This window comes from Phacochoerus africanus, chromosome 15, assembly GCF_016906955.1.
Source record: "Phacochoerus africanus isolate WHEZ1 chromosome 15, ROS_Pafr_v1, whole genome shotgun sequence".
NCBI classification, from domain to species: Eukaryota; Metazoa; Chordata; class Mammalia; order Artiodactyla; family Suidae; genus Phacochoerus; species Phacochoerus africanus.
In genome coordinates, this window is record NC_062558.1 from 75,976,436 (window position 1) to 75,987,260 (window position 10,825).

General features: G+C 52.7%; 1 protein-coding gene across 1 annotated transcript; it reads left to right on the top strand.

Moving 5' to 3' along the window:
- The first annotated feature begins 7,689 nt into the window (after positions 1–7,689).
- On the top strand, positions 7,690–9,907 carry DDIT4 (DNA damage inducible transcript 4). The gene is made up of 3 exons (XM_047761722.1): positions 7,690–7,858; positions 7,985–8,247; positions 8,531–9,907. Exons 2-3 carry the CDS (start codon positions 8,046–8,048, stop codon positions 9,022–9,024), a joined length of 696 nt encoding a protein of 231 aa, XP_047617678.1. The 5' UTR covers positions 7,690–7,858; positions 7,985–8,045; the 3' UTR covers positions 9,025–9,907.
- Positions 9,908–10,825: the final 918 nt, after the last annotated feature.

A 10,825-nucleotide genomic window follows, 5' to 3' on the forward strand; every position in this document is an offset into this window, starting at 1 on the left:
TCAGCACTGCTGGGCCCTGCTGAGCTGTGCAGGGGGAGGAAGCACCTGATCAGATAAAACAAGGGCCAGCCCAGCAGAGAAAGTTTTTGTCAACAACTCCAACAACTCTAAATGCAACAACTCCAAATCCAACCACTCCAGGTGTTCACTATTGTACACCACCCTCCCCAGTGTGAGTGTGTACTGCCCCCCTTTCCAGCCCTGCAGTCCCCTTGGTGCACAACTAAGAGTGTCAGTGGCTTGGAATCAAAGAAATGAGCCTAGATCTAGAGTGACAGCTCCAGCCTGATGACTAGCTATGTGACCTTGGGCAAGTCCTTGCTCCTCTCTGAACCTGTTTTCTGACCTGTAAAATGACACTAATGAGGCCTGTCCTAGCTACACTGCGCAAATAGGAGTTGTTATGTTTATTGACAGAGTTAGGAAAATATTAAAGGATATAGGAGTGTTTTTAAAACCAAAAAGAGCTCCAGAAAGGTTGAAGAGCTTTGTAAGGAGGTGTCGAAGTTGCCAGGTGGAACTGGCAGCTCCCATCACCTGCCAGCTGAGTTTCTCAAGCCTTTGGCTACTAAGGCCACTGGAGATTTTTAAAAAGTGCCTCTGATTGAGATTAGGGACTTGGCAGAGGGGTGAGGAAGGGATTGCAAGCCTGGGAAAAGAAAATTCCTGAAGACTGAATGGGAGAATGGGAGGTCATGGGCACCTCATAAAGCTCCCGGCTCTCCAGCTTAGTTCCTTATCCGTGAAGAGGCAGGTGCTGGAAGAGGTGCTCTCCCAGGGCCCGCTGGCCCTCACATTCAAAGATTTTAAGGTTCACTGAGGTTGCAGGTCGGATCCCTGGCCTTGCTCTCTGTGTTAAGGATCTGGCATTGCCGTGAGCTGTGGTGTAAGTCGCAGAGAAGGCTCAGATCCTGCATGGCTATGGCTGTAGCGTAGGCCGGCAGCTGTAGCTCTGATTGGACTCCTAGCATGGGAACCTCCATATGCCTCAAATGCGGCCCTAAAAAGCAAAAAAAAAAAAAAAGATTTTAAGCTTCATTCCACAGAAGAATCCTAACAGTGAGATGGCTGACTTCTCTCTCTGCTAAGCATTCATCCAGCCCCACTCACCCCAGCCCCTTGAGGGACCCAGAGGCTGGCCAGCCCTCCCCGTCTCTCTTCTCTGGGAGATGGGGGGGGGGGGGGGGTGGGAAGGGAGGGAGCTCATTTTGCTGTCCAGGCAGTTGGCAAGCCTGGATCCAGGCTGTCCCCACTGTCGCAGCTCGGGATCATCCTGCTCATCCCCAACTCCCACTCCACCCCCAGCTCAATGAACAAAGCCCATCCTGACCCCGCCTCCTCGCTTTGATATACATACAGCAATTGGAAACCCTCAAAGAGCAAGAACACTGAAAGGGCCAGACGTCTGTTTCTACCTTCTCAGGCGGGCCTCTTCCAGATGGTTCACCACCCTACGGGCCAAGCCTGGGAGTTTTAGAAAAGGAGCTCTAGAGAACCTAAATCATTTTTTCCTCCCTAATGATCCTTGTGAAGGTTTAATAGGCCTTTGAGATTCTCTAGCTCTGGGTTTTCAAAACTGGGCTATGAAAATCCCAAAAGTATATGAAGCCACAGTATAAACACAGTGTATCTTTTTATTTAAAAGGGTTTTTTTTGGGGGGGGGAGGGAGGATTAAGTGATTTAACTATTATTTTAAAGTTTGCTACTAAAATTAACACAGATGAAATATAAAGTAGAATGCAAAACGGCATTTGTAAAATAATGAAATAATTTGTAATTAAAATACTGAACTTCAAAGACATGTTATGCTTCCTAAGGGCTGGCCACAGCCCAGAACCCTATTCCTCTTTGCAGCCAAACGGCCAAATAGCCTGAATTGAATTCAGCTGACTTCTGTCCCCTCGCAGGGCCTAGGCTGGCCTCAGAAAGCCACTGCTCCTAGGCTTTGGGTATAAATGGAGAGGGGTGTTGCCTCACCCTCCCTCCACTTCACTGTTTTCTTTCCTCACAAGAGTTCAGAAGAGAGGGTTCCTGGGAAGCTGGCCAAGAGCTGTCCCCACAGATGGGATTCCTTCCCGAGAGGCAGTCCAATGTGTTAGCGAGAAAAAAAGACAGTGCCCTGGAGTCCGGGTCCCTAGGACAACTCTGGCTGCGTGACAAATGAGGGAGGGGAGCAACGGTGGCCTGGTAAGTTGCCAGGACTTTCACCACTGAAGGGGGGTCCTGAGTTCTGGCAGGATCCTAAGGCTACCCCTTTGTCATGGTGGTTTATCAAGCCAGCCCTTTGTGGGGTTCCCTCTGCCCTTGCTCTGTCCCCGGAGGAAACGGCTTCTTGTGGAACCTAGGAGCCCAGCAGAACTGGCTGTGAGCTCACCATTACCATGTGTGGGCCTAGTCTCCATAGCTGTGTGCCGTCTCACCAGCCCCTAACCACCCCCCATCCCACAGAGAGGCTGGGGAGCCAATCCAGCATTCCTGCCAGGACCTATCTTTCTTCTTGAGATGTCAATACATAGACGTCCCAAATAAGATGAGCTGGAGAGTCGCCTGGGGAGCTTTTGTACAAAAGGGACCTGTCCAGACCTACCAAGTCCGAATGGGGGTTGGGGAGATGGGAATCTATGGTTTACAAGCTCCACAGAAGAGTCTAATTATCAATCGAGCCTGAAAGCCACTAGCTGTTGGAAAGGTTACGGGATACGCATGCTGGACCTCCATTTGCTCATCTGTAGGATGGTATTACATTCCTTCCTCTGGGCCTGGGCGCAGTTAGATAATACCTTTCAAAATCATCTTTTAAAGACTGCATAATACAATGTATTGTTAGAATTTCCATTTCAAAACATAGCTTCATTTGCAAAAAGATTCCCTGCTGAATCTTAGATTCTCCTCCTGAAGCCCTCCGCTGCCACGGCTTTTCACAGCCTCTAGTAAACCAGGTGCATTTACAATCTTACTATTTTGACAAAGTTGTTTGTTGTTTTTCAAGTTAAAAAAAAGCCACAGAAGTCCTGGGAACACTTCTGCTGGCTTCATTGTCCCCACCTCCCACCACCACTCCACCCTCTCACCAATGCCACTGGTTCCTCCTGCCGCCTCCACTGCCCTCAATGACATGTTTCCAAAGGGCTGTGGAGGCGCCCCCAAGCAGAGCTGGGCAGGCACGCTGGCTGGCCTTCAGGGGTTCCCACCTGAATTCTGGGGTTCCCAGAATCACACCCCCACCCCAAGATCTGGTTTAACTCCCCAAACCCGACTGGGGCGACTTGCCAGACTGAGGCCCTGGGAACCGGTGCACAGGATGGAAACCACCAGAACAGGGAGAGGCAGGTGGCCAGGAGTTCATTGACTTTAAATTGCAGGCTGCTGTGGGTCCTACGGGGATAGAGCAGAGCCTGGGAAGAGGCAAAGTGTCTGCATGGTCAGGGCTCTGGCCACAGAGACTGGAACATGGGGCCCGGTTACCAACTCCAGAGGCCTGAGTCACCGGGGACGTGACACTAGCCCACTCCTGCTGGGTGTTCAGCCACCTCCCCATTAGGGTTGTCTGGATGCAGATTCCATGCTGCACACTGTGTCTATGTTACAAGTGCTCCCTGGAACATATTTCCCCAGAGGACACATGTAAATGCATAGATTCGGATGGGAATGGCATTGGAACAGTGCCCTCTGGAGTTGTGCAAAGGGCATCCTCACACTCATCAACAAGGGAATATAAACTTCAAAAGTATTTTGAGGGAGTTCCCCTGTTGGCCCAGGGGGTTAAGAATCTCATGTTGTCGGGAGTTCCCATTGTGGCGCAGCAGAAACAAATCTGACTAGGAACCATGAGGTTGTGTGTTTGATCCCTGGCCTTGCTCAGTGGCTTAAGGGTCCGGCATTGCTGTGAGCTGTGGTGTAGGTCACAGACGCAGCTTGGACCTGGCATTGCTATGGCTGTGACTGTGGTGTAGTCTGGCAGCTATAGCTCCAATTAGACCCCTAGCCTCAGAACTTCCATATGCAGCGGGTGCAGCCCTAAAAAGCAAAAAATCTCGTGTTGTCACTGCTGTGGCTGTGGATTTGATCCCTGGCCCCAGAAATTCCACATGTCGATGGTGCTGCCAAAAAAAAAAAAGTATTTCCGAAGAGAGTGACAGTTTGTTGGGTTCAGGATCTCCTCTGGGATGATAAAGATGTTTTGGAATTAGATAGAGGTGGTGGTCACACAATGTGAATGCACTAAATGCCACAGACCTGTTCACTTAAAAAAAAAGGCTAATTTTACTTTATTTTTTAGCCCCACCTGAGATATGTGGATGATTCCAAGTAGCATCATCAAGATCTTCTGAAGGCCCACCCTAAAAGGGTCTTCAGATCCTGGAAATCCAGATGTAGTTCTGCAATTCTGGGAAAATTCACCTTCTTGCTTTATGCAGTCATCTATTTGCTCATTCATTCATTTATTCATCCAGGAAGTAGTCACTGAGCCTCTACCATGTGCTGGCCACTGAAGTTAAGAAGAGTAGAACTTCACCCTCAAAAAGCTCATAGTCCAGTGAGAAGATTAAAGTGGAAACAGTTTGTTGTTACTATTATCATTTTGGGGTCATTTTAAGGCTATACCCACAGCATAAGGAGGTTCCCAGGCTAGGGATCAAATCGAAGCTACATCTGCCGGCCCATGCCACAGCCACAATCTCACCAGATCCGAGCTGCGTCTGTGGTGTACCACAGTTTGTGGCAATGCCGGATCCTCGCTCAGCTAAGGAACCCACTGAGCTAGGGCAGGGAGTGAACCCATATCCTCACTGATACAAGTCGGGTTCTTATCCCACTGAGCCACAATGGGAATTCCAAAGTGAAAACAGTCATTAACAGAGATATACGTGGGGTGTGAGGATGACCTGAGGAGGGGCACCAAGGATGGTGAGTTGGGCTGGGAGCTTGGGGAAGACTTCCTGGAGGAAGAGATACCAGAGCTGGGTCTCCAAAGGTGCTGGTGGGAGCATGTCCAGGCAAGCCTGACCTGCAGCCAGCCTAGGCCTGAGGCGGACAGAAGCACACCAAATGCAGAGTTCATGGGATATTTGAAGGCTCTGAAGAAGCCTAGTTCAGAGGTTAGGAGATGGAGCTGCCTCCTCCCCTTGAGTACCACCTTTTGGAGTCCCCTGTATCCCATCTGCTTCAATGCAGGGACAGGTGTGTGAGACGGTAAAGAGTCTTTCCAGGACCAGCCACTGGAAGGGGTCCAGCCCTTCACCTCACAGGATGAACCAAGCCCCTCACCCTGCTTCTCAGAGGAGCTAACAGTCAAGAAACCACCCTTCTATATCCAAAGTCTCTCCTGGCAGACAGTGGTATGGGGCTTTGCCCCCTCCTTCATAGGGGTGAAGAGTATCAGTGGAAAAGCCATTTAGCCCCCACCTACCAGGCCTCCTAGCAGGTGGTTGTTTACCCTGTAGCCCACTTCCTCTGCTATGGGAAAAACCTCCCAGGGTTAAGACTACCTGTCCTTTTTTCATCACTTTTTGAAAACAGTGAGATAACATTAATGGATTTCTTTTGAAAAGAAACAAAATTATCCAGTTCCCCATTAACAAAGCCCTTCCCAATTATAAAAAGCTATTTAATTAACCGAATGAGGCAATGAATGGGAAAAGGTACTTAGCACACTGCTTCTGTGATGACTATTTATTAAATGAATGAAGGATTCCTAGTAAACTGACCTTTCCAAAACGGCTCTGGACTTTTTTGCTTATGAAACCTCTATTAGAAAACCTCTATGTTTCTTAGATCGGTGTTCCACACTTACCTGAAATTTTTTTCATGGGGTGGTGGGGAGAGAGAGAGAGAAGAAAGACACCCTAAGTCTGTCTCCTACTGTCTCAGATGTCCTCAACCCAGTCAGCCTGGAAGGAGTATTTAAAATGGTCCCGATGGATTAATTCCCTGATTTTCAATCCTGAGTGACAGAAAGACGCATCCATATAGGTCACCCCAACTCTTTTCTTCCCATCTCAGTAAAGGGTGATTTCAAGAGGATGTCATGTACTCTCAGCCCTGGAAGCACATCACCTAATTGCCATGATGTGCTGTATTTAAGACTCCCAACAAGTGACTGGAACTTGGAGGATAAAAAGGACGGGCTGGTCTTCAGGCCTCGAAAGCCCAGGTGGCTAAGGGACTATTTTGCAGCAGTCTTTATCTCCTAATCTGAGCCCTCTAATTTATTTTTTTTAATCCATAAATTCGTCTCCAGAGATGGGAGACGAAAGTGGGAGTGGGATGCAAGGTTTGAATTCTGGTGGTTTACAGTCTTAAGTCTTGGTTTGCCCAAAAGGCCCACCGGTCAGCCTTTTTTTTAATTTTTTTTTATTTTAATGGGGGAGGGGAAGTGGCAGTGGCCCGACTACTCCCGTAAGTGTCTTCGGTCACGCGCAAGTCTGCCCCTAGGCGAGGCCTACCAGTCTGATCTGGTTAGGCTCTGGCCCGCCCCGGGACGGGAGGGAGCATCTGATGTAAGCTGGGTTCTCTCTTCCATCAGAATCCTGTGTCCCAGATTGATGAACCTTTAAATAAATAAAGGTCGAATCCGTCCGAACCTCTTCCCACCGTCAGCAACCTCTGTCACTCTTTGAGCACCGCCGTCGGGCCTGATTTCCTGGGGCCCAGTGTGCATGACGAAATAGGGGATGGCGATTGCACTCCGGGGCTTTTCTGGAGACCTAGCTCCTCGGTCCTGACGCAACTCTCCAGGTCTTTTACACAAAGCGTTTGGTAGAGGGGGGCGCTAGGACCCGGCGGATGCCTGAGGCCTCTAAGCTGCAGCTGGCTGGGGAGGCACTGCTGCACCGCAGTCGGTCAGTAGGGCCGGCGGGTGGGTCAGTGTGTCCGTCTGATGTAGGTCCCAGTTCGCAGCTCCCGGACCAAGCGCCAGGAACTGGGGCCTATCAATATTCCTTCAACCACATTCCCCAAACCCTGTCTTTGAAGGCAGCTGGAGGGTGGGCGCTGACGCGGTTTGGAAACTAGGCTTACATCGGGGGCATGGACACCGCCCCCCCTCATTAATCCATCCTCTGGGTCTGTAGAGTAACGGGCAAGTAGGCAAGTGTGGCCGCCCAGAAAAGGAGCAGAGTGCTCTGAGCTGCTGTTTTGGGGCCCCACCCCCATATCCTGACCCCTGGTAGGGAAGGTTAGTGTGGGGTACTTGCGCGAGAGTGGGCTGGGTTAACGTCTGCTCCCCCGGGGCATCCAGCCCTGCTCCTAGTTGTACCCATAGCTCGCAGGCTCCCACAAGCTGAGGGCAACCGTTTTCCCTGCCTGTTGCCCTCTCAAGTTCCCCTGCCTCTTCCCCCGCGCGGCCGCGGCCTAACCCCCCCCCCCCCCCCAGCAATGCGACCCTATAATAAACAAGTCTTTCCTTGATCCTCCCCTGCCGCGAGCGCCCTCAGGGACCTTGGCAGCTGCAGCCGCCGCCGCCGCCGCGGATCCCTTCCAGAAAGGGGGCGTGGCCGTAGCTCGGGGGTTCCGCCGAGAGCTTTCTGGGGCTCAACGGAGGCGGGGCCAGGCGGCTGTCACCGGGCAGGAGAGAACGTTGCGAACGTGCGCCCGGAGTCCATTGGCCGAGATGGGCCACACTCCCGGGTCTGGATTGGGCCGTGGCGCGGAAGGGGTGTGGCCTCCCCGCGCTAGTCCTTATAGGTCCCTCGGCGCTGGTGCTAGGGACCGAGGCAGGCCGAGGGGGAGGTGCGGCTGAGGAGAAGGGACAGGTCTGGGCAGAGCTCGAGGGTTGGCACCAGTTCGCGCACCCATTCAAGCGGTCAAGCGGCTGTACGCACTCGTCAGAGCAGTTCTCGCTAACTGCTCTAGCTGGTGAGTGTCCCTTCTGTGTGTGCGCGGATCGATGAGCAGGGAGGCCTCAGCCGCGGGGGTCGTAGCGCTCTGAGTCTGGTCCACCCCTCAGACTGACGCCGGGTCCGTGTCGCTCTTGTCTTACAGCGTCTTCTGCGCTCCAGCACCGGTGAGCTCATCTGCAAACGTCCTGGCGTCCGTCCTCACCATGCCTAACCTTTGGGATCGCTTCTCGTCGTCCTCCTCCTCTTCGTCTTCGTCCTTGTCCCGAACTCCCACCCCAGATCAGCCTCCGCGTTCAGCCTGGGGGTCAGCGGCCCGAGAAGAAGGGATCGGTCGCTGCGCGAGCCTGGAGAGCTCGGACTGCGAGTCCTTGGACAGCAGCAACAGTGGCTTTGGGCCGGAGGAAGGTAAGCCGCCGCGGGCGAGGGCCGGACGCGACTCGAGGGGCGGGGAAGGTGAGAAAGGACCTCGCTGAAAAGAGTCAAAGCCACCTTGGCTTCGTAGGCCATCAGAATCCAGATCGCAGAGCGGGGACAGGCCAGAGGAGGGGGTTGAGGCATAGGGTATGATGAGTGTGCGGCAGAAACTGAGGCACGGAGGGGCAAGAGGAGTGCTGCTTTCTTAGCGAAACAGCACCTCCTCCTTTTGGAACTGCTCTTACCTTCCTTCCCTATGTGCTTTCCCTTCCAGACTCTGCATACCTGGATGGGGTGTCCCTGCCTGACTTCGAGCTGCTCAGCGACCCTGAGGATGAGCACCTGTGTGCCAGCCTGATGCAGCTGCTGCAGGAGAGCCTGGCCCAGGCGCGGCTGGGCTCGCGGCGCCCCGCGCGCCTGCTGATGCCCGGCCAGCTGGTGAGCCAGGTGGGCAAAGAACTGCTGCGCCTGGCCTACAGTGAGCCGTGTGGCCTGCGGGGGGCGCTGCTGGACGTCTGCGTAGAACAGGGCAAGAGCTGCCACAGCGTGGGCCAGCTGGCCCTCGACCCCAGCCTTGTGCCCACCTTCCAGCTGACCCTCGTGCTGCGCCTGGACTCACGCCTCTGGCCTAAGATCCAGGGGCTGTTTAGCTCCGCCAACTCTCCCTTCGTCCCTGGCTTCAGCCAGTCCCTGACGCTGAGCACGGGCTTCCGAGTCATCAAGAAGAAGCTGTACAGCTCCGAGCAGCTGCTTATTGAAGAATGTTGAACTTGGGCCTGGGGGCTGACACTGCCCCCATGGCAGAGACAGTTGAACTTTTGGGGTGGACGTTGGCAGGCAGGAGCTGAGGGACTGTTGCCTGTCGTTAGAAAACTGACAACAGCCACCTGAGGGGAGGAAGGCTGAGCTGGGGGGAACCTACTGTTTCCCTAGGAAGCTCAATGGGGCTTGTATGGGTGGCTCCCAGTTGGGGGCACACCCCGCCCCTCTGTACTGTAGCATGAAACAAAGGCTTAGGGGCCAAACAGGCTTCTGGCTGGATGTGTTATGTAGCATGTACCTTATTATTTTTATTGTTACTGACAGTAAGACAGTTAAGTCAACAGTGGTGTGACAGAGCCAGGAGAGCAGCTGGGCTGCACTGGCCTCTGCAAGGGGGGATGTGTGCTCGCTGCAGCCAGCCCTGGTGGGAGGGGGGAGGTCATGGAGGTGGTTTGTGTATCTCATGGTCCGAAGGGGCCAAATGTCTGTTCTTTGTTTTTGTATCTTTTGTTTGTTTGTTTGTTTGTTTTGATCAGAGCTTCACTACTGACCTGTTCCAGGCAGCTATCTTACAGACGCATGAATGTAAGAGTAGGAAGGGGTGGGTGTTAGGATCACTTGGGGATCTTTGACACTTGAAGAAAAAAATACACCTGGAAGCTGCGTTTGGCCCATCCCCAGATGTAGACTGAAGGGTCACCCTGTAAGGGGATGGGGCTGATTGGGCTGGGGGCTGGAACCCCTCCCCCAGAGGAGTACCATCTGGGTCTTCCATCTAGAACTGTTTACATGAAGATACTCGCTGTTCATGAATACACTTGATGTTCAAGTATTAAGACCTATGCAATATTTTGTACTTTTCTAATAAAAAAGAAAATGTTTGTTAAAACAGTTGTCCGCTCTCAGTGCCGAGAAATAAAAGGGAGGGTCAAGGGTGCTGGCACAGGTGGGTTTCTTCAGACGCTGGTCCACCTGTGTGTTTCTCTGTCCCTTTCCGGGGCTGCCTGCCAGCCTGGTAATGGAGATGTGTAGACTGAGTGCCATCTGTGTCAAGAACCCTGGCTCCCTTGGTTCTGCTGGCTGAGGCGGCCCAGGGAAAGAGCCGGAAAGCCCTGGAAGGTGAGGAGTGAGTCAGACCTCCCACTGAGCCAGGATCTCAGGGTAGGGGGAGCTCACCTGGCTGCTCTGGGTTAGAAGGCCCAGGTACAAAGGACCGATGAGTCCAAGGTCCTTCTATGCACTTGAAAGACTGCAAGAGACTTTTTTTCCTTTGTGAAAAAGGCACAGTCCTATTTGTTCTCCACTCATGAAATGCACAAATTGTATCTCTGGATGTGAAAAGACTAGGGAGCAGGAGCACTAGGTAATGGAGTTTGACAAAGACTCAGTTCAAGGCTCTGACTTGACAAGGAACCCAAGGCTCAGAGAGGGGGCATGACCTGCCTCTGTGAGAGGAGGTGTGGCCTCTCAAGCTGGAGCAGAACACAAACATGGGCTTAGAGAGCCAGGGGACTGCGGGCCTGTCTTCATGAATGTTCTCTGGGACCTGGACTCACTGTGCTCTCTGGGCCCCAATTTCCTTATCAGTGAAATTGGGGTTGGGCCAGATGAAGGCCAAGGCCCTTCCCACGCCTCCCTGCCTGGTCTGTTGGCTAGTCCTCCCACATCGGCCTCTGGAGAGGTGTTATCGCCCTTGTTTCTCTTCCTGGTCCCAGACGGGCCTTGTTTGTCCAGCTGTAAAACAGTACTTCTTCCCTGTGAGCGTGCAGTCAAGTGTCTCCGAGCCCCGGTTAAACGCAGATGCCCC